General features: G+C 44.7%; 2 protein-coding genes across 2 annotated transcripts in view; one reads left to right on the top strand and one right to left on the bottom strand.

Annotated features, from left to right (window-relative positions):
• Nucleotides 1-8,093, top strand: part of C11H19orf54 (chromosome 11 C19orf54 homolog) — a 28,361-nt gene extending 20,268 nt beyond the window's left edge. The window contains exon 8 of the mRNA XM_029571900.1: nucleotides 7,770-8,093. Coding sequence (XP_029427760.1) covers nucleotides 7,770-7,773 — 4 coding nt within the window. The 3' untranslated portion in view covers nucleotides 7,774-8,093. The remainder of the gene's footprint in view (nucleotides 1-7,769) is intronic.
• ITPKC (inositol-trisphosphate 3-kinase C) overlaps nucleotides 1,374-23,927 on the bottom strand; it is an 89,337-nt gene continuing 66,783 nt past the window's right edge. The window contains exons 3-8 of the mRNA XM_029571897.1: nucleotides 15,571-15,670; nucleotides 12,895-13,108; nucleotides 8,397-8,601; nucleotides 8,129-8,230; nucleotides 6,939-7,010; nucleotides 1,374-5,737 (exon numbers count right to left, since the gene is read on the bottom strand). Coding sequence (XP_029427757.1) covers nucleotides 5,534-5,737; nucleotides 6,939-7,010; nucleotides 8,129-8,230; nucleotides 8,397-8,601; nucleotides 12,895-13,108; nucleotides 15,571-15,670 — 897 coding nt within the window. The 3' untranslated portion in view covers nucleotides 1,374-5,533. The remainder of the gene's footprint in view (nucleotides 5,738-6,938; nucleotides 7,011-8,128; nucleotides 8,231-8,396; nucleotides 8,602-12,894; nucleotides 13,109-15,570; nucleotides 15,671-23,927) is intronic.

Genomic DNA, 23,927 nt, shown 5'->3' with positions numbered 1-23,927 from the left:
TAGTTTCCCAAACCATCAAAGTCAGGGCCCTTGGTGGCTGCTGTCTGAGTCCAATTCCCTGTTACCTCTTGCCGTTGAAGCAGAGAGCAATGCTGGAGTTGCATGCAAAGCATGAGGCATGTTTAAGGGTAGTACCCCCATGCTTGTTTTCCCAGACCATAAAACCCAATGCCCTTGTTGGTTGCTGTCTGAATCTAATTCCCCTTTACCCCCCTGCCACAAAAGCAGAAAGCAATAATGGATTTGCATCAACAGTATGAAGGCTTACAACCCTCTTGCACTCTTTCCTTCATTTCCATCTTCTAACCTTTAGGGATCCAGTGTTTATCCTATGCCCCTTTGAAATCTTTCACGGTTTTTGTCTTCATCACCTTCTCCGGAAGGGCATTCAGGCATCCACCACCCTCTCCGTGAAGAAATATTTCATGACATTGGTTCCGAGTCATTCTCCCTGGAGTTTCATTACATGACCCCTAGTTCTACTGATTTCTTTTCAACGGAAAAGGTTTAACAATTGTGCATCATTAAAACCTTTCAGGTTTCTGAAGACCTGTATCATACCACCCCTGCTCCTCCTCTCCTCCAGGATATACATATTTAGGTCCTTCAACCTCTCCTCATAAGTCATTTGATGGAGATCCCCCACTATTTTTGTCACTTCTCTGGACTGCCTCCATCCTATCTCTGTCCCTCGAGATACGGTTTTCAGAATTGAACACAATATTCCTTTGTGAGGCCTCACCAAGGACCTGTTCAAGGGCATCACCACCTCCTTTTTCTTACTGATTATTCCTCTCTCTATGCAGCCCAACATTCTTCTGGCTTTAGCTATTGGCTTGTCACAGTTTCTAGCGATCTGAAGACAGTGAAGCAATCAGCCCGAGGTCCCTCTCTTGCTTCATGCACAACAGACTTTAAAGAGGACAGCAAGGATTTCCAGCTGACAGGCTGCAGTATGTATCCCTGCTCCTTCTGGATGCAGCTTTCCCCCATTCACTGACAGAGGCACGCACTGCTATGAGAAAATCTCTCAGGTGGGACTAGCACCAGCTCCCTCTGGTGAAGCAGGATCTCTACCCAGCAGCCCTAACAGATCAAAGCTCTGACATACATCCTCAGCTGTGGTTCTCTCACCACTTCATTGCGGTCTAAGAGGAAAGCAAGGGTACAGGGAGGGAGGCTAAGCACAGCAAGATCTATTAACAGGAACACTTTCAACACTGAAGGCCCTAGACCTTTTTCTCTACTCACTTACGTGAATAACTTTATTTAAAAAAAAAGTCAACACATTCCAAACCTGCATATGTCCCTGCTGTACTGAGTGCTTCTAGTCAAAACCAGGAAATGCAAAGCAAAAATACCTCAAGAAATATTGGATTTGCAGCCTGCTTTTAAATTGGGTCTGTGTGTGTTCTCAGCTTCATCCCATCATACCCACATTCTGCCCAACGAAAAGGAAGGAAGGGATGCTCATCTTTTTAAATAAAACCTCAGAGGCTGAATTTTATTGTCACAGGCAACAGTTACAGGATCGAATCCCTGTTGGAACAATGTTGGGTACATTATTCCTATAAATACAGAAAAACAAAACCATGCAGTAATCCAGTATTTCTCCATAAGTGTTTTATAAATAATAAGTAAAGAGATCACAAGAAACTGCTAAGAGTAGGAATGTCCTTGTAAACATCCTGTTAGGTGCCATTCATATATAGTCATATGAGCAGTGGAGCTGCGCTGACATTTCTTCCAGCCTTCCGGAGGGCTGTGTGAGGTTCAGGGATGATGTTTTGGTTCCCAATGTGAATTATTTTAAGTTTACATTTCTCTGGCCACCGCAGACATATACATATTTCGTATTCAGACACCTGGATGCTAATATGATTGGAAGAGGCTTGTTTTTGGATGTTATGGGATTATGCATGGGCAGAATCCTAGCAAACCTTTAAACGCCCAAGGAAAAAAATAAATGTAGGAAAAAAAAAAAAGTGTGTAATAGCATTCAGAGAAGCCAGATTGCATTTTAGCTCAAAACCTTTTGGGCTTGCCAGCCCTTAGCATGAGATACAATTTAACAGAGAAGCCTAATGTAGACATCCCCTAATCATGAGACCTTAACTAACCCAAAGGAAGCCCAAGAGCTGATCTGTGGTATATAAAAAAAAAAAAAAAAAAAAAAAAAAAAAAAAAAAAAGAGTCACTAGTCTTCCAATTTACCAAGAGTGGCTAACAGCTGTACTTTACCAATAAGGAAAGAAAAGGAGTGGTAAAAACTTTTTATATATATTAAAAAAAAAAAAGCATTACTACAAAGTCACCTGGATAGTTCTGTGAAATATTTACAGTGTGAGGCATCCCAAAGTAGTGTACAGTATACAAGCCCCCCCCCCCCCCCATGGGAGACCTGCTAGATGCTCGTGGAAGGTACAGAAGGGCAGCGAGCGTGGGCTTGGGGTGTGATGGAAACAGTGCATTTGTAAGCTCTTCTTAAATCAGTTTAAAATAAATTAAAAAAAAAACTGGTTTTCATCACACCTTAGTGGTGACAAAATCAATAACCCCCAAAGTCTGCCTAAGTGGACTCTGTCCTGGAAAGGCCATGCTTCGATGAACTGATTAGTCGATAAGATGCCACCTGTCATTTTTGCTACACCAGACTAACACGGCTATCCTGAAGATATTTCACCCCAATTTTCATGGATAAGAAATTTTAAAACTTTAAAAAAATTCAAAGTAATATTGAACTATGTTGGGAATATGTAAGAAAACAAGATTGCATAGATTATAGAATTTTCTCCAAATATATCTCCCCCTCTCCCCCTCTCGCTCTCTATAGAAAAATTTTTTTTTTTGTTTGAATCTTTCTTCAGTTCTTGTTGACAGCAAGCAAGAAAGAGAGACATAACTGAGCTTGGGGGTGAGGGGAGGAAGGAGGCTGGTGCCAGTACTCGGGAACCCTTTCCAAAACTAAATCTCGGGGAGGGAATGGGATGAGCTGTTCAGATGGTAACTCCAAAACTCAGACCCATTGGTAAAAAAGTCCATGGGGGGAAAAAACCCAAAAAACCCACTATTAAAGAGCTGCTTATTTTCAAAAATGTGTATCAAGTCTTCCCTGGATAGGAAAATGTATCAGATCTCAGAGATCGCTCTTAGTACAGGCGTTAAATTGCTCAAAATCTGCCCAGCAGTCAAGGCAAGAGAGTGCACAGACTTCAAGGCACAAGGAATGAGAGGGAAGGTACAGCGCAGTACAACACCCAGACTTTGTGGAAGAACTGTTCCAATGGCTGCCATAAAAAAAAGGCACTGGAATTAGCACGATTGGTGAATCATAAGGGGGGGGGGGGCGCAGCGCCTAGAAGGCGGGAAGCACGCAAGAGTATGGCAGCAGCAATAGTAGAGTCTTGCAGGGAATGCCCACATAGTGCCTTCATGGCAATCCCAAATATAGAGAAGGATGGCCTCAAAGTGTCCTGTGCACAGAAATACAAAATGCATCTTGCAATTCTTCTGCTAGATCAGGACATTTCCAATCCCAGTGTAGGATCTTTGCAAAAGCGGATGCCAGGATTTTACAATTCATCTTCAAGCATCCAAGCACCTGTACCCATCACTGAGCAGTTTCAGGTCAAGGCGCTCAAGTTAAGAGGCGGTATTTCCCTGCACTGCAACATTCCAGCCATATATATATATTTTTTTAAACATGCATCGTACTGCTGAAGATAAAACGTCAGAAAAAAGTGGGACACCACATTGCCAGAACAAGGAGCCACCTTTTTAGTTTGGTCAGTAGCAGACAGAACATTTCATGCATTAATTGTGTACAGTTCTTGAACTGTATTTTGAAAAACCCCTTAACTATAAAAATTCTAAAAAATCCCAGGAATGCTTTGGGGGATAAAAATGAATTTTTTCATTATTAGTAAAATAAAATCAGATTGGGAATAAATAAAATCCAAAAGGCACTACATGGCACTGAAGTTGGAGAGGCCTAGACAGAAAAGCATTTCTGATTCAGACAACTAGAGCATATGGGGAGACAGAAAATGTGCAGCAAGCCGAGGGGAGAGGCTTCTTGGAAAACTGCTTTGGAGCCCCTCAGCTGGCATGAAGGGCCAACCAGAGGAGACTGAAGCAGTCCTGGATTTATGATCACTGCATGAAGGAATTGTTTTTCTAATTCTAAGGCAAAGATCCTAGATTGCTAGTCCATGCATGGGAAAAGGGTAAAACCAGGACTAGATCCACTTCTCCAGCCACCCTGCGGAGGACCTCCTGTCTAGGACACGCCCAATAGTGAAGACTTGGTGAAATGAGCGAGAAAACTGTTTGGCAGCAGAGATTCAGCATAGCACAATCAACATATCCTATCCTTCAGGACACGTGCATAGAGGTAAGGAAGCTTTGAAAAGGGAAGATGTTATAATCAGGAAAAAAACATTCATTATCCAGCCAGACCAGTCCAGACGCATGGGTTAAAAGGCTCACTGACTTCATCCCATATAGGGTTCCATGCTGGAGTCAGCCTGCCAGTATTCTCCGTCCCCATCTATTACAACTAGCTGCTGAAGGCCTTAATTGACAGACCCTATTTCTCCAAGGACAATTTACGGATGTCATAAAGCCCTGAATGGGGGAAGGAGCGTAGTTTATGCTGACAATTTGTAAATGTGTCATTTGGTCCCTCACCTGCCACCTCTGAGCAGCACTCATTTCTGCATCAGACAAAGCACAGGTGGTTCTTATACAGGATCTTACGGCAATAAAAAAAAAAAAAAATTTGCGCTACCTCTACGCCCCACTCAAGCACAAATTCTAAAATTTAAAAATCAGCAACTGTAAATCCGCTAGAGCCAGAGAGTGATTTGACAGCAAAGTGACAGAAATAAACCTGTGTGTTTTAAAAGCAGCCTTGGCTTCCTCATCTGTCATACCAACAGCATATAAAACCCCACCAAGTATTACATAAACCTGTACAAAATCTCTATACAAAACAGTTCCAGTGTTTCTTTATATACACATATAAATTAAAAAAAAAATAAAATAAAATGAGAGTCTTGATGGCTAGATAATCCCAGTCCAAGGCCACACGTGGAATCCACTCCAGTATTAAAATGTTCCTCAAAGTACCTTTTATAAACCGTTTCCTTAGTTTATACACAATCTGTATTCCAGTGAATTAAGGATGGGGTGTGTAAAAGTAGAAGGCTTTTGTGCATTGATTAATGCACTGTAGTAGCTTCATAATCCCTGCAAAATAAAAGGTGGTTTCATTGGTTGTTCGGTCCCTTTATTTCCTTTGTCATATAAAGGTCCGGGCCTTTTTCCTTCCAAAAGGAAATGTTGCAGGTGGCATCCTCTTACACCTCTCTGCCTTCCCTGCCCTCTCTTAGGGCAGCATCAGATCTTCCAGTTCTGCATGTTGAATTTCTAATACCCTTATATCAGGTACGTCTGGAGCTGGAAGGGGAAGCAGCAGCTATCTAAGGGCTATGAGCACCTCGTCCAGTGCAAGATTTGAACAGAGAAGGCCTCAGTCCTGCACCATGTCAGTAAATATGTTGATGAGATTGTCCAGCCCCCAGAGGTAGCCATCCTCTCGGTTCCCTTCCACCCATGGTGCTCTGTGATTTAGTGTCTGCGTGCCAGGCAGTGGGATGGTCTTTCCAAAATCTATCATCCACACTTTGGCCAATTCCGTCTGATCATGAACGAAGAGCAAAGAGCTTCCGACAACCTAGAACGGGAAAGGTGGTTTTCAGTTAGCACCATGATGTGAAAGCACTGGGTGAATTCAAAGGCCTCGTTGCACTGTGGTCAAAACAGCCAAACCTGGAGCCTTGGTGGGCTCACTCAGCGCATAATCAAGCTATGGGGGAAGATGTGGTCAAAGCAACTAACATAGTGGGTTCAAAAGAGGATTGATTGGACAGGTTCCCGAAGGAATATAGTCCATAAATAATTATTAGCCAAGATGACTTTGGAAAGCCAGCGCTTATACCTGAGAGTGAGATTCAAGAAACAGATCAACTAATGGGGGGATCTGATGGCTACTTGTGACCTGGATAGGCCACTGTTGGAGACAGGATGCTAGGCTCAAAGGACCTTGGTCTGACCCAGCATAGCACTTCTTATGCTCTTAGCCACGGATGGATGGTGGATATGCGCATCTGACAAGTGATTTGAAAAGCTCACGTCAACCATCCATCTCTGGATACATCTCACATTGTGCCAATAAAAGGTTTAATCAATATGGCCACTAGAACCATGCACTTACAGGACACAGAGGCCTTCATTTTACAATGAAGCCAGAGACTCCTACCTTTTGGAAAAAAAAAACAACCATGCACCCGTAGCAGAAGGGCAAATTCATTTGAGGTGGACAAAAGGCACTTCTCATTTGAGGAAGAATTACTCCCAAATCCCTGAGCCACACCCAAGCCATGCTGGGGTCTTGACTCTTGAAAAATATGACAAGATAAATAACTATAAAACAGATTTATACATTTCCCCCCCCCCCCCCCCCACACACACACTTGAAAGTGACTTAATATGATCATGGGTAACTGGCTAAAAGTACTTTAACTATTAGAAGTGTGTGTGTAAATCTGCTTCAATTTTAACTTTCCCCAAGTAAAAGCAGCAGGCTATCCCTGAGGCTAGTGGAACAGAGCTCAGAAAAACCTAAAAACGTCCATCCAGCCCCAACTTTGTGAAGTTCAGAACATATACAACTTAAAAGAAGAACTTCAGAAGGCAGCCACACTAACGGGAACAGTCCTTCAGCGGGCCTAGCTGCTTCCCATGCTCCTTTTCTCACTGTGACAGATTGTAAAGCCAGACCGTGGCCAGCAGTTCTTGCCTTCCCTGCCAGGACTTATTCACAATGCCACGGCGAAAATCTGGGCTGCAGGAGAGTGGGGGCCTGTGCGACTTACCTCATGGGACGTGAAGAATTCCGAGTGCTCCAGAGCCACGCGAAGTTCTTTCAACCTCGTCACATAGCTTTTCTGGATTAGAAACATATATAAAAATATGACAACAGAAAAAGACCGTCTGCCCATCTGTCCAAGTTCATTTAGCTTTATAATTCTCATTACTTCCTTAAAGATCCCCTGTATTTATCCCCTGCTCTCTTGAATTCAGAGAAGATGAGGTTACAGCCGGATGTAAGTAGAAATCCCAGTGAGGGCAGGAGACATGGCAGTGCAGGAGTCCTGGGATTAGAAACACCGTCACCACATCCCCAGGAGTCCCCGGACAAGTCACACACATGAAGAGGGAATCCTGTTGCGTCACCCAAACTGAGGGGGTCATTTACTAAGTATTTTCCCCATTGACACAGAATGGGAGAAAACCTTTAGTAAACAGGCCTCTGAACTTGTTAAACTGATCAGACCAGTTCTAGCTGGCATGGATTACAGTAGACATGATTATTATGTAAACAAAGCTTCATATCAAGAATTACAAAAAAAAAAGCCCCCAAAATAAATACATTTGTCTGGAAAAGCCAGATTAGGCAAATGCTTTATTTTTAAAGTAGGTTAAAGTTTCTCGCCCTGAAGTTACAGAGGCTGAGCAGAGCTAGGGGGAGAAACAAGACACGCTCTAAGGTTACTCAGAGCGGCAGAGATGGATTATAACCAAAACACAGGATAAAGGAACTCGCACACAGTTTTGAACTAAGGACCTATTTCTCTTGAATCACAGCCCAATACCATTAGATCAAGACAGTTTGTTTATTTATTTTTTTTTTTTAATTCATCTAGGTAAGAAAGCCTGTCTGGCAAACAGGCCCTGAGCGAACTCAACGCTGCAAAGGGTGCCCTGCTGTTCGGATGAAAAGAACATACCCAGGTCACTGAATCTGCTGCAGCAGCACCAGAGACATGGGCAACCCAGCAAATTAAGCCAGCCTTGGTCTGTCCAAGCGGGGAGGCTCTCAAGTTTAGTCAACTGCACACCTTTATGCGCACCGTTCTTTAAGTCTTGTTTGGGCAGCGACAGACTGCTGGGAAGGCGACTAGAGAGAGACATCAAGAAACTAGAAAGCAGATTTTCCACTACCTTAAAGTGAATGATGTGAACATTAATCTTCATTAAATGCAAAAAAAAAAAAAGAACTCACTAGTATGTTTTTGTTTCCATTAACAAAGTCTTCCAGGGCGTGCTGGACCTGCTCCGTTTGCTTCGTCTTCTTGAAGTTGGTGTTGCAGGTTCCATCTGCTTTCTGGGAGGGAAAGAGAAGAGAGCTGAAGGCATCATAAAGGTGGGGGATGATTTGCTCAGCACTGTAGCACAGTGCTAGGGATTATAATGCCCGATTTTACTGCAGTGCTGCAAGGCAGCTGGGCTGCTCCCCGGTTCTTCCGCTGAATGCCCCCCCCTCCCCTCACCTTTATCCCTTCTATTCTGAAGCCCAAGGTGGCGGTGGAGCTCAGCGTCTCCCTCCACTGCATGTAACGTGGTTTTAGGATGGCCTTCTGCGCATGCTCCTCCTCTGTGGGGGCACCTGGGTCCACAGCAATCATCTTCTCGTACATGTCTCGCCGCAGCTTGGGCTTCTCGCGGGCTTTCACCAGTTCCTCCTCCAGGTACGTCCTGTTCAAGAGCGAGGAGCCAAGAGTAAAGGACCTGCAGGGCGTCTTGCATGTGCATATCAAATTGAATCAGTTCTTTAAGCTTGGCGGCAAATAAATAGATTCAAAATCTGCCTGTTACCCCAAAGTTGTCAAGGTCACAAAGCACGAGACACCATTCTACTCGCTCACACGCTTCCATAAAAAAGTTTAACACATTCTGGTTACATCTTTTCAAAGTTAAAGGCAAAAAAAAAAAAAAAAGAGGAAGTGCCCACTTTTTGTAAGCTTGCAGGGCACTTTTGGATGCATCACACACAATACAGTGGTGTTTACAGGATAATGTATACGGAGCTCCTCGTCTCCAGTGATTCTGAAAAATTCAATACTTGCCATGGAATTCCCCAGTTCTGGAATTGTAGGAAACTAGACGAGCAGGTACATGGTGCAGCCCTTCCCTTCCCCTCCCACCCCCCCAGCGACCCAACAGCAGGAGCACGGCATCTACTGCCTCCCACTACACCTGGGCCCGACTGGTCGCTTTGAACCGCACAGCACTCCGATGTCCATCACGGTCAAAAGACAAGTCCGGCCCAGGTGGCAGGCGTGGTATGAAGCACCACGCTCCTCCTGCAAGCCAAAAGGACAGGATCAAGCCTTGTGGAGTCAGAGGATGGGAGCGGGGGAGGGGAAGAGGACTGCATTATATGGAGAGAGGAGTGATACAGGGGGAGGGTAGAGAAGGTGAGAAGCAGAGGATAAAGCTGAGACACCATGAGCGGATGGAGAAACTGCAGCTGTGATCAGATGGTACAGAGGAGGAAGACGAGAGAAAAGGATTAAGAGAGCCATGGCGGCAGGCTAGAGAAAAGGCACCTTTAGAAAGGGGGGGGGGGGGGGGGGGGGAAGGATGTAGTGAGAAGGTGCAAGGAAAGGAGATTTTTTTTTTCCCTTCCTAAAATTGGGTTCTCAGTCTTTCCTATGTACATCAAAGCGGAATACAATCACAGACAGAAATGCTACATAAATCAAACTATGCCACCACCAATCATCAAAATATAAAACTGCAGCTTAATCCATCCTCTCTCCAGCCTATCCCAGACCCAAAAATCCCAGTATCCTGTTCCCCAACAGTGGCCAAGCCAGGTCACAGGTACCTGGCAGGATCCCAAAGGTTGACAGATTACAAGCTGCTGTCCCCAGGATAAGCAGTGGATTTTTGGTAAAAGTTACATTTAACATCTTTTACCACATCCTCTGGCTATGAATTCCAGACTAAAAAAAATATATATTTTCAATTTCTCTTAACTACCGTATATTACCCAGTAACTTCATTGCGTGTCCCCTCATCTTTGTACTTTTAAGAAGAGTAAACGGATTTGCATTCACCTGTTCCATTCAGCTCATTTTATAGACCTCATATCTACCCCTCAGCAGTCTCTTCTCCAAGCTGAAGTCCCAACCTTTTTAACCTTTCCTTAGAGGGGAATTGTTCAGTCCCCTTTATCATTTTGGTCACCCTTCTCTACCTTTTTTAAAATTCTCCTATATCCTTTTTTGAGATGCAGTGATGGTAATTTTCATAGCAGCAGCCTGGTCACAGCAACTGTGATAGCGATATCTCATCCACTTGTTTAGTCAATCTGATTCAGATTCATCATACAGGAAGACGGCAGGGTCTGCCATCTCTGGGCCTAACACTGTGGATGTTGAACACGCAATATAGTCTCTTTAACAAGTGAAGGATGTGCTGATTTCAACCAGCAAGCCTTCAACCAGAAGATCTCTTCTCCCGTGGCTTGAGGGGCTTGGGATCTTCTGGTTGAAGGCTTGCTGGCTGAAATCAGCACATCCTTCATTTGTTAAAGAGATTATTCCTAGCATTTTATTTTTTTTTTGGTTGCTGCCACATACTGAGCTAGGGATTTCAATGTTCTGTCCCAGTTGACTTCCAGATCCTTTTCCTGGGTGGTTACTCCTTATGTGAAACCCATCATTGTGTATCAAATTAGGGTTATTTTGCCTTATGTGCATCACCTTGCACTTGTCCATATTAAATTTCATCTGCCATTTAGACCCAGTCTCGCAAGTTCCTTCTTGCAGCTCCTCACAATCTGCCCGAGTTTGAACGGTCCTGAATATTTCTGTCATCTGCAAAATCTGATCTCTTCACTTGCTGCTTTACTTTCTAGATCATGAACGAGCAAGTTGAACAGCACTGGTCCCAGGAGAGAGTTGTCCTGCACACTTGCCCTAAATTCCTTCTGAAATTGGTGTCCGTTTTCCACATTAACCAAGTTATTATGCTGTCAGTATTCTTTCCAAGGCCACATGCGTGCACAGGAGATTGGGTTTTTCACTTCTTTGACCATAAGAGATCTGGCATATTAACTAAAGAGGACTCAACCTCACTATCGGGTTTCTCAACTGTTTGTCCCCTTGGACCCCAATAAATTGGGAAGTGCAATTGCCACATGAACTAATTGGCTAACAGACTGCATCGTGCACTGTTAAGCTCTGGTTGGTTTACAGATTAGACTGTCAAGGCTCATTTCAGGGCCACTTCCATTAAAGACACTTGCAAAACTGCTATTTGGTCATCTCTCCACACTTTCACATCTCACTACTATCTGGACAGTGTGTCAGGTGACAGTTTGGGACAAGCTGTTGAGTGCACCTGGTCACCCAGTAGTTTACTCTACCTGATGGGACTAGGGTGTCTCCTTAACTAACTGCCCTACAATGCAACCCTCAGCTTGGGACTCCCCATGCATTATGGCAGATTCATGCCTGCTTGTCCATAGAGAAAACAAAGTTTATTAACCTATAAACAGGATTCATCAGCCATACTCAATGCCTTCCCGCCTCCCTAGAGAGAATCAACAACCTCGCTAAAACTTAAGCTCTGGAAGAGACTGAGGGACTCATGAGGCAGTGTGCACGTGGGACCTCTCACACATGCTCAGTAAGACTTACTGAGCTCAGAGCAGAGTCTGTGTTAGCACTACTGGACATCATCATCTACACGTTATGGCAGACTCCTCTGCTTGTTGACAAAAAAAATTTCAAAAAAAAAAAGTTTTAAATATTAAATGTAGATTTTAGGTTGATTCATGTAAATGTGCCACAGAAGTTACAAACCTTTGCTGCACATTTCCACCACGCTGCTGTAGAAAACTTGGGGGATCTGTCTATGTGGTCTCCAAAACTTGTATACATCAGCTGCTTTGAATAATTCTTATGTTGATCCAATAAATCAGTGGCTATCAAACTCAAGGTCTTGACCTTGTAAACCGGTGTGATATGTATATTATACAGGAACATCGGTATATAAAAACTAAAAATAAATAAATAAATAAATAGTACTGGCATGACCAACTGGTGGCAGCTCTGATCACTTTTTATGCTGGATTTGGAGGAAGCACAGCATTCTGCTGCTAATTTACGGCTCTGCATGGCTCTCGAAATGTGAGCCCTGTGGTACCCACACACTCCTTACAGACATAGAAATAATGGCAGAGAAGGACCAAATGATCCACCCAGTCTGCCCAGCCAGCTTATGCACTGTGCAGGTTACCCTCGTGCTTATCAGTTTCCCAGACCGTAAAAGTCAGGGCCCTCGGAGGCTGTTTGAATCCAATTTTTCATTAACCCTTGCCGTGGAAGCAGAGAGCAATGATGGAGCTGCATCAAAAGTATCAGGCTCTGTGATTAAGGGTAGTAAGCGCCACATCAGCAAGTTACCACCACTGACCAACATGGAAATACATCCTGTGGCTCTAAGTGACAGAATCGTGCAGAGCCATAAGCCTGCACTCGTGTCCGAGAACGTACAACGGGGACTGGAGAAAGTGAGCAATGAAACTTAGAGAGAGGTGAACGATGGGGGCTTGGGGGTAACGGGAAGTGAAGGAGAGAGCAATAAACCTGAACAAGAGAAGGCAGGGGGGGGAAGGAGCAGAAATAAAGCGACAGAAGAAGGAGATCTGATAAAGGAGCAGCACTTATCTTCTGATCAGATTAAGAGATTGGGAACAGGCAGGGCCACCCGTCACATGAAGACAGAAGTAAAACAACCTGATCTATTTTTAACCACATTTATTGTATGCTGTGCTAAAAATGTTTTACAAGTAAAATGAAATATCGATTATTTACTTGGTTATAGCTAGCAGTTGTTGCCCTTCCTCTGTTTTACAGAAATTCAAGTCAGAAGTATTAATTTGGGTCATGAGGATTAAGTGGTTTTATTCCACTGGGTCTCAAAACAAAAAAGTTTCAAAGCTACTGGAATGAAAGAAGGCTGGCCTGGGCTTACCGGACTCCCATCTTGCAATCCATGATGGAAGGGGACTCGAATTCTGAGAGCAGGTCCTCCATTTGGTTGTAGCTCTCCCCGTCCTTCTCCACCACCCCATAGTACGTGGGGACATAGGGGCGCAAGGAGTCCTTGTTCAGCAGCTCGAGGCACTGCTGCTCACACTCGCAATACCGCTTCAGGATCTTCCCGTAGTCACCTGCTTGGAAGTTACCTGCCAGGAAGAAATGCAATGAAGTTAAAAACTAGGCCATCCAGAGCAGGCAGCAGCAGGTTCAGAGCATCATATCCGCTGCATCCAAAATAAAGTGATCGGAGGTGTAGCGGGAGAGACCACAAAGCTGATATCTCAAGGAGCAAGAGCCACAGGTAATAAAGAGGCTGATGCTTTTTTTTTTTCCTCCTCCTAAGTCCTTAAGGTTTTCAGAAGTTGATTTTCAGGTTCGCTGGCTTCAAAGGCTCCAGCTGTTTAGTATCAATTTTGCAGTCTCTTGATTTAATAACAATTAAAAAAAAAAAAAAAAAAGGCGCCACAAATCTTCACAATGCTTACCTGTAACAAATATTACAGAGGACAGCAGGACAATCAGCCACGCGATTGGGCGATGTCATTTGACAGTGCCAACAGTGCCTTTCTGAGCATGCGAGGAGTTTCCTGCACATACTCCACCTTGTGATATAGCTGACCTGAATACGTCTACACTGGGACAAAAGATAAGTTTCTGTGGCCGATTATACTTTTACAAGTAGGTAACCCTGCTTTCTCCAAGAACAAGCAAGATACATCAGCCACACTGGCAGGAGTGCCTAGCTAAGGGTTACCTTCGGACAAAGAAACCTGAAATAAAGGGCCCGCTTTTCTTTTTTATATAAAACTTGCTCAAGGCACTCAGGTGGTCTAGGCTGGGACAGAGTCCTCCTCTTCTCTTGGGAATCAGGAAGTACCTGGAGTAGAATCTCCGCCCTCTTTGCCCTGGTGAGAGGATGACCACACCCTGGTCATTAAGAGGGAAGAGGGCTCCGCTAGTAGCACCTCCTGATGCGCTACCGTCTCCCAAAACGGTACGGAAGGCAATTTGGTGTTTCACCCAATAGATTAAACCGGTACCCCTTGACTGACCACCACGGATCCCCGGCACTGATGGAGGACTGGCATTCCTCACCACGGGGTCACTTTGGGGGCAATCACAGCATGAGCCAGTGCATCCCTGTGCCCAGCACCAATACTTCTTTGGCTTCCCCCTCGATGCTCAGCCCGGTCCTTCCCTAGTGCAGAGGATGAAAAACCCAACATCCTTGGCCTGGAGGAGTTCGATGGTGGTCAGTCTCTAGCATCCCATCCGCCACTGTCGAAGGCTCTGTGCCCATTTCTCAGACTTCTTTGACCTGAAGAGAGCTGTTCCATTTTGTCAAGTCAAAACTGATGCCCCCCTTCAGGGTCATCTGGATGCATAAAACACAACTCCGGATGTTATGCGATGCCCCCAGACAGAGGACACATCTCTCATGCGGATCAGCGATGGACTTGGGCCTCTGGCACCAGGTGCATCGCCAAAAACTGGATGTGACCATGTCTGACAGAAAAAAAAAAAAAAGGGAGGGCATGAACCGAAAATGATGGCTGCGGGCACCGATGCACCACCACCATGGGGAATTGACCACGAAAGGAAACTTACCAGGATCGCCAAAAACCCTGACTAAGAGCACTACGGGAAGGCACCAAGAGGGACCCGGCGATGGAATAACTCGGGGGAAAAAAAAAACCCAAAACGCAGACACAAGAAGGAAAAGTTTTCCGCAAGGCCAAAAAAAACAAGCCAGCCAAAGTGAGCTCACTCACACCGCGAGTCTTACAGCTCTGCGGAAAGAGAGAGACTGGAGAGGGACCCCGCATGGACTCGTGCCATAGGGCATGCTCAGTGTGCCCAGTCAAAGTTTTAGAAACTATGACATAGATGGAGCCCCAATGTGGGAAAACTTGTCACCCATGTGCAAGGACTACCATCCTGCATGTCCTCGGAGAAGAGGACAACACATCCCAGCTGCTGCTGTGGACAGACGAAAATAGACCGAGAGGGTGTACGTGCAGAAAGAGCCATCCGAAACATCCATCTTGATGCCGAATGTCACTTACTTGTGCCCTCCATACCCTAGTTGTCCACTGAAAAAAATACCTTACACTTCACACGGCAGCAAAGAACTGCAGCGTCAATATCAGCACAGAAAAGGTAATATTAGTTTCTTCTCTTTGAAAGATATACATAGGCCTGTTGGAACATGACGGGCCAGAGGCCGGCGCTAGATGGGTCCTCTGCTCCCTGGGTCAGCCAGGAATAGGGATTCTGTGGTGGGGAGTGGAGGGCAAAGTAATGAACTGCTGAAGGGCAGCACATAGTGACCAGGTGACTGCAGGGCTCTGGCATAAGGACCATCACTGCAATGCTAAGTATGTTCTGGTGGGAATATCTAAAAAAATAAAGGGAAAACAATCCCCAGCTGGTTGTGAATGAAGGATCCTGGTATCATCAGGATACCAGCAGAGTTTCAAATTGAGCTGGCGGCTCAAAGAGCGGGAGGAAACTGCTGGGGTCAGGCAAAAAGTCCATGAGAGTTCCCCTCAGTTACACTGGGCTCTTTCCAGATGTCTGCAAGCCTCACTGCACCAGGCCTCCTTACCTGCATGTCCTGCCAGCTGAATCCAAGGATAGCGCTTCTTAAAGGACACCACAAATGGAGACCAGTGCACCACAGTCTTCAGTTTCTTCCACGACTTGCTCTGAAAACAGAAACAGTACGTTACAGCTTTTATTCAGGAGAGGACAGCACGAGCTAAACCTCTCTCCCTCCCATCTCTTTCATATGCAAAATTAACCTGGTCCCATAGATCAGCCTTCAGCATCATGGAACACGACCATGCGATACCTGCGTGAAGTCATCTATCCTTTGTTTAGGAAATGTTCCAAGGCAGGGCAATTTGATTAGGCCTTTTGACAACTGTACTGATGTTTAGGAACTGAAAGAACCATTTCCTACTGAAATTATTGTACTGTTTTGGGGGATGAAAGAGGTGGAGTGGCCCGAGTTAGTAAGTTAGTTTCTGGACTTACTGATTTTAAAGAAAGGATGTTACAAATATGCATGTTAGGTTAAAGTCTGAGAGTCTAATTATAGAGGATTGCGTTTTTAACATCTTAATTCACTTCTATAGGCAAAGAATAAAGTATGAGCAATAAAACTGTAAAATGTGTCACACTGGTAAATTCTACAGCAGTAATGGCAGACTCATGGCCAGCTAGAGTGAGCATTTAAAAAGCCTCTCCAAGACTGGCACTTTATGGCAAATTTAAAACAAAGGGGGTTTCTTGTGTACAGTACTAAATATTTCCTGCAGAATCAACTTTTTTTTGGGCAAGGTTAGATGAAAGCTCCAGCTCAGCAGGGGTGGTCTTTGCTACAATCCGCCCTTTAAGATTCACTAGCACTATGCCTGGACTGAAATCCTACCAGTGTACATTCAACTGCAACAAAGGTTTCTTTTCAGTCTCATGTGCAGGGCCTTTTCTGGTTCTTCAAACTCTCTCTAGAACCACCAAAAAGCAGATCACCACAATACTCCTATCTCATATGTTTTAATCTAGCTCTACATCAGAATCAATTTGGTAGTTTGAGAACTCAAGCAGATAACATATTTCACTTGTGCTGGTGTAGTCAGTAGCAGGTTATGGAAATTCAGTTTCTTTTGAGCAAACTGCTTCCTTGACGAGGGGTGTGTGCATTTTCCAGTTACTTGTTTGCATCAACATGCCAGAGGTTACAGGAACAGAGAAAGCAGAGTTGCTTACCTGTACTGGTGTTCTTCTAGGACAAGCAGGATTGGTAGTCCTCACACATGGGTAACATCTGATGGAGCCTGGCACTAGAAACTTTGACCAGCGCTCTGAGCATGCTCAGCATGCCACTATCCATGTGGGGTGGCGGTCGGGTTTCGTGAAGACTAACATCCTGCTGTCCTAGGAGAACACCTGTTACATGTAAGCAACTCTGCTTTCTCCGCCGACAAGCACATGGGTGAATCCCTAGCTACAGGCTGTCCCCGGAGACAAAACTACCAACAGACACCTAACCACGTGCCAACGGGCACAACAGTGATGCTGTTGGTAACAGAAGGAGACAGCCTGAACACGAACAGAGGGCCGTAGGTAGGAAGAGTTGAGTTTTGCAGCTGGAAGAGATTCCGGAGGACAGACTGGCCAAAGCTGCTGTCGTGTCAGCCATCCCTGTCCAGACAGTAGTGAGAGGCGAAAGTATGGAGAGAACTCCACGTCGCAGCCTTGCAGATCTCATCCACAGGGACTGCTCTCAAGTAGGCCATTGATATTGCCATGGCTTTGACAGAATGAGCCTTTGAATGGCCTCCAAGCTGCAGTCCCGCCTAAGTATAGCAGAAGGAGATGCAATCTGCCAGCCAGTTGGACAGGGTCTGCTTGGCAACCGCAACTCCTAATCTATTCCTGTCAAAAGAGATGAAGAGTTGCGTAGATTGCCTATGGCCTGCCATCCGTTCCAAGTAAAAGGCTAAGGCTCTCTTGCAATCCAGACTTTGCAGCGTCCGTATGCCCTGGTGCGAATGAGGCTGGTTAAGATAGAAATCCGTAACCATCTTAGGCAAGAACTTCGGGTGCATGCGCAGAACCATCCTATCATGGAAGAACTTCCTGTAGGGTGGATACGTCACAGAGGCCTGAAGCTCACAGTGATCAAAAACATGACCTTGCAGGTCAGGTACTTGATGTCACAAGAACGCAGTGGCTCAAAAGGAGCTTTCATGAGCTCAGCAACACCACATTAAGATCCCAGGACACTGCAGGAGGCCACAGTAAACCCCACATAAAGTGACACACAATGGGTTGCTCAGAGATGGACCATCCACACTCTGTTGGTAGGCACAGATTGCACTCAGATGTATCCTAAGGGAGTTGGTCATTAAGGTGCAGGAGGTAATCAAGCAGCTTCTGTGTGGAGAAGGAGAACAGATCCAGGCCGCAGTGCTCACAGACAGAAAACCTCTTCCACTTCAGGCCATAAGACTTCCTAGTAGCCACCAGGACTCAAGACACAGAGAGGTAGAGGGGCTGCAGAATCAACCTCTCAACATCTAGGCTGTCAGGGACAAGGCCTGGAGGCTGAGATAACGCAACCTCCCCCGATCCTACGTGAATAGGTCTGGGAGGGTCCCTAGACTGATCGGTTTCTGGAGAGATCCTGCAAGATCGGGAACCAGATCTGCCTCGGCCAATGAGGGGTTATGAAGATCATAGTTCCACTGTCCTGTCTGAGTATCAAGAGATTCTTCATCACCAGGACAAGCAGAGGATATGTGTACAGAAGGCCTTTGCCCCAATGGTGGGCAAAGGCATCTGAGGCTGGTTTGCCGTCCCCCTGTACAGAAGTGATCCACCTTTCTGTTGCAGGGGGATGTGAACAGATCCACATCTGGGGTCCCCCAGGAGGTGGAAGATCCGATCTGCTGCTTCTTGTTTCAGGGACCACTCGTGGGGTTGGAAGGCTCGACTATGCCGGGCAGGCTAGGTACATAGCTTGGAGCACCAATCCCTAGGCACAGGAGGAACGATCTCGTACCTCCCTGTTGATATACCACATTGCCACCTGGTTGTCTGTCTGGATCAAGACCACTCTGGGCATTCAGAAATTGGCTGATTCACAGAGCATATACTGAATCGTGCAGAACTCCAGAAAGTTGATTTGACACTGTGCTTACTGGGTGGATCACAGGCCCTGGGTGCAGAGCCCCTCCACATGGGCACCCCACCCCAGATTGGATGCATTTTAGTGAGCATAATCTGGATGGGGGGGGGGGGGGGAGATTCTGAAAAAGCACCCTCTGCTCCAAGTTCGAAAGACTCTCCCCACCAAGCCAGACCCAGAGAGGGGGGATTAATATCGATGTGGAAGTCCTGGGTAGCCTGCCACCACCGGGACTGCAAGATTCATTGAGCTCTGTGAATATGTAAGCAAGTGAAGGGAGTAACATGGAAAGTTGTGACCATGTGTCCCAAGAGGTGCAACATGCGGTGTGCTGAAATTTGCTGGCTCTGGCGGACCATTCCCGCAATGGATACCAACCAGAGCACCCGATCGCAGATAAGAAACGCTAGGGCCTGAGTCGTGTCCAGCCAGCACCAATGAAGCGCAGCTGGGGTGACAGGTCAAGATGGTCATCAGGTAGTTGATGATCAAGCCCAGGGATTCTAAACACCTGAATGGTCAAGCGCAGGGACCACACTGCTCCCTCCTGAGTGGGGCTCTTGACGAGCCAATCGTCCAGGTAGGGGCATATCTGCATCCCCCAACCTGCGGAGGTGTGCACTCAATACGGCCGGACACTTGGTGAAGATGCCAGGCCGAACAGCAACACACTGTACTGAAAGTGTTGCTTGCTCACCATAAACTGAAGATACTTCCTGTGACCTTGGAATATCGCGATGTGGGTGTTGGAGTCTTTTAGGTCAAAAGAGCAAAGTCAATCTCCTCTTTGTAGGAGGGGAATCAGGGTGCCCAATGAGACTATCTTGAACTTTTCTCTTTTTAGAAACTTGTTCATGGCTCTCAAGTCTGTTAATGCAAACAAAACACACACTTTGAAATTGTCTGTATGCCAATGCCAGAAGTCTAAGAATTAAGATGGGAGCGTTAGAGTGTAGAGCAGTGAATGATCAGTTAGACAACTGATATCTTACAGACATGGTAGGAGGAGGATAACCAATGGGATTGAACCATAGCATGGTACAAATTACTTCACAATGATAGGGAGGAGCAACTTGGTGGGGTGTTGCGCTTTATGCCGGGATGACAGAGTCCAACAGGATAAGGACCCTGCAAGGGATTAAATGCACAATAGAATCTTTATGGGTAGAAATCCTATCTGTGTCAGGGAAGAGTATAGCAATAGGCGTATACTACCATCCACTTAGCCAAAATGATGAGATGGACGATGAAATGCTAAGAGAAATTAGTAGTGCAGTAATAATGGGAGATTTCAATTACCATCCAAGATAGAAGCAACCCTTGCACATAAGCAAGTAACTAACCGAAAGAGGTGCAAGAACACACTTGAACAATCCACCGGGTCAAATATAAGTGTTTTTTAATAGAAAGTCTTTCATTCAGTGTAAACGGCAACTCCACAACTCCTTGCAAATAATATTTAAATTGGTCCCCCGACACGGGTCCGTGTTTCGCTTTGTCGCTGCATCGGGAGGGGCCACAAATATAAATGTCAATCTGTCAAACCATTCCGGGAGCTCCCGGAATGGTTTGACAGATGCAGAATGGTTTGACGATGCAGCGACAAAGCGAAACACGGACCCGTGTCGGGGGACCAATTTAAATATTATTTGCAAGGAGTTGTGGAGTTGCCGTTTACACTGAATGAAAGACTTTCTATTAAAGAACACTTATATTTGACCCGGTGGATTGTTCAAGTGTGTTCTTGCACCTCTTTCGGTTAGTTAGATTTCAATTACCCCAATATTGACTAGGTAAATGTAACATCAGGACACGCTAGAAAGATAAAGTTCCTGGATTGACTAAATGACAGCTTTATGGAGCAATTGGTTCAGGAACCAACATGAGAGAGAAAGAGAGCTATTTTAGACCTAATTCTTAGTGGAGCACAGGATTTGGTGAGAGGTAACTGTGGTGGAGCTACTTGGCAATAGTGATCATAACATGATCACATTTGAATTAACGACTATAAATCCATGGCTCTAGCACTAAACTTTCAAAAGGGAAACTTTGATAAAATGAGAAAAGGTTAGAAGAAAACTGAAAGGTGCAGCTAAAAGGTTAAGCGTGTACACAACAGGTATGGACACTGTTTAAAAAAAAACAAAACAAATCATACTAGGCACTACCGTCACTCAAATTGCCTTGTCTTATATTTAAGACAAGATAATAATAACATGATTTAACTTTGAGTCATTTTCTTATTGGAAATAAAATTTAACATCTTCAAGATGCTTCATGCATGTCCATCTATAGATCGAAATGCCCCAATAGGGAATGGACACTGCTTGTTGCCAAGATTAGTAGCATGGGACCTATTTAATGTTTGGGTACTTGTGACTTGGATTGGCCACTGTTGGAGAACGGATACTGGGCTTGATGAACCCTTGGTCTGACCCAGTATGGCAAATCTTATGTTCTTATAGGGTCTGGGAAGCACAAACTTGAGGGGGGCCAGGGAAGAATGGATAGTTATGACTGCCCATATTCTGCGCGCAAAATCTCTCTCAAAAATATAATCCCCTTACCCAGCAAAAGCAGCCTATTATATAAAACTATTTACTATCCTTTGAAAAGTCCTATACTTAGGAATAAAACTAAACCTGGCTCTGTCTCTGATGTCTTCAACTGAGCTATATAACCTGTTGCTTATAGGGCTCAGGCAAGCCTAACCCTTTGCTTTTGTAGAGGCTCAATTCAGAAAATCCAAGTGGCCAATCCCACAGACACCAAGACTGACCACAGCCTGCAGCAGAACTACTGGATCACCACCCAACACAGCCGAGTTCCAGCTGAACATAAATCTAATGCCAGAGGGCTCGGGCAAACCCCAAAAGCTGCACCCTCTGTAGGAACCAGGAAGACCTTTGTGCAAAAATGTCTCTCTTCCTGATTACACAGATGCCTTTAGCTTTGATGGGAAACTTTTCGAAAAGTTTGAATCTCATTAACAGTGGTTTTGCACATAAGACACGTCAGATTTGCGAAGGTAATTCAGGCTGGGCCAGGTCATCTATTTTTGTCTTTAATAATCTATTACGTCTTAAATCATTCACATAATACAGAACCAAAGTATATATGATTTAAAGAAAAAATACAACTCAATCTGAAATTTAAATATCTCTCTTTCACCATTCTATGTAAAAAACAAAACAAAACCCACTATATTATTTCTATGGGATACATTAAATAGTACTTGTTGTATACATTGTATCTATTTAGTGATGGTTGTGGTTAGGAGTGATACAAATTGAATAGTCACATGAATGTTTATTTTGGTTCTCTCTTGTAAGAAATAATACTGACAAGGTTTTATTTTTTTGGAAAGAATGGTGAAGAATGATGAAAGATTGAGTGTGGCATGTTTGATATTTTTAATTGGAGTTTGTGGAATTCCCTATCATTGGGGTATCTGAGGGTTTATGCAAGATGATTTATCTTTTGATATTGAAAATAATTTTATACATACAAAAGCTTGTGATAAAATGTAAAAAAAAAAAAAAAATAGAGTTAAGATATGTAATAAAAGTATTTTGCATTATATGAATAGATTAAATGCCCTTAGATTTTTATTTTGGTGTACAGCTGTTTGAGAATTGTATGCTAGTACCCACTGGACCCAGCTCTCCTCATTGATTTAGGCAAGTAATAAAATCTGAAATGACTTATCTGGTAGAAATTTTAACACCTGGATAAGGTAACATTTTAAAGAATTATGTCTCAGACAATCTTGACCTCATGAAAGTCAGAATCTTAAGATTCTTATACCTAATTTTGTTTTCTATCATTTCAAACTGAAATATCCCCCTATCTTCAGTAGCAGCCGTCATGGATATAAGGCCACTTGAATTTCAAGAGAACCCATCTGAGAATCTTAAATCCATCAGTTTCTTTGAGGCTCCTGAAGAAGATACTCACAGCCCATTTACAGTTTGTTAGAGAATTATCGGCCTTACTCACGTAAGCGTAAAGTTGCAACTTTATCATTGTCTATGCAAATGCATAATTGTAAATTATGTAAATAAATATTTACAACCCTAGTTAACTTGCATCCCCCTCCTCCCTATTCTTCCTTTCCCTCCCCTCCTCCTCCCCTACCTCCCCTTGCTACTGCCCCTCCATTTATTCCTGTTGTAATCACTGTTAATTGTTAATTACAAGTTCTTAATTATAATCTGTTAACTTTAAGTTATATGTAAAGCCTTGTTGCTGATTTCGAAGTTCTATTGTAAACCGATCAGATGTACCTTACGATGTTCGGTATATAAAAGCCACAAATAAATAAATAAATAAACAACATCCTCAGGTTCCGAAATTACAGAATTCTCAAGGCTGCAAAAGTAAAAGGTGGCAGTAGCAATGGGACAAAAACTAAGTTCCCTGAAGCTGCATCAGGACGACTCCTAGAGTTGCCTTCCAATGAAAGAGAGTTTCACGAGTCCCTGACATGTTGATCCTAGAGCCAGCTGGCTCAGCTGGTAGAACCACATCTGCTGAGAACACCTCCTCGTTCCCTTGGCAAAAAGGGGGTGCTGGTGGAGGGGAGCGAACTGGGCTTAAGAAGATAGCCACATCCCCGGTCGGGGGGGGGGGTTCCAGATGACGACCGGCCTGGGTGATTCGCCGCTCAGGCTGGCCCAGGAGATACCACGTGGTCCGCCGAGCGCGGCTCCGTCACGGCTGTGCTCGGCAGACCACGCGACTAGAGCGACCGGCCCACCGGGGGCTGCCCGATCCCCCCCCCGATAGGTCAATCCGCCCCTGTCCTCGGTACTCCAATTACCTTGCAGTGTAGGATGTGACCTGGAAAGGAATCCCCCCCCCCCAAGTCATCTGGCACTCTGGTATTTGGACAGGACCACTGGGCTTCTGTGTGTCCGGGATAGCACCATAGTTCCCTCTAAGCTGAGCACGTGAGTGTTTGCTCATACGTTTCGGAGCGTCACTCGCAGGTTTTCCATAGTCTCTCACATTTTTTTCTTTGTGCTACATACAGAAATACAATGCTAATAATGGTGCTCAAAAGTTGTTGGTATAAAAAAATTGTTGCTCACACGAAAAAAAAAAATAATTTTGCACACACCTAGACGCTCTTTGGAGGGAGCATTAGCACCCTTGGGTCTTAGCAAAGAACTGACCTATGTGAGCAGTGCAGACCAAAGACTGCCTTGGATGCTCATTACCCACACACACAAAGCTAAAGTGCCTTTCCAAACATTATACCCTGA

The sequence above is a fragment of the Rhinatrema bivittatum genome, chromosome 11, assembly GCF_901001135.1.
Source record: "Rhinatrema bivittatum chromosome 11, aRhiBiv1.1, whole genome shotgun sequence".
Classification (NCBI taxonomy): domain Eukaryota; kingdom Metazoa; phylum Chordata; class Amphibia; order Gymnophiona; family Rhinatrematidae; genus Rhinatrema; species Rhinatrema bivittatum.
The sequence above is the reverse complement of the archived record's forward strand: the minus strand, read 5'-3'. Positions and strand labels throughout refer to the sequence as shown.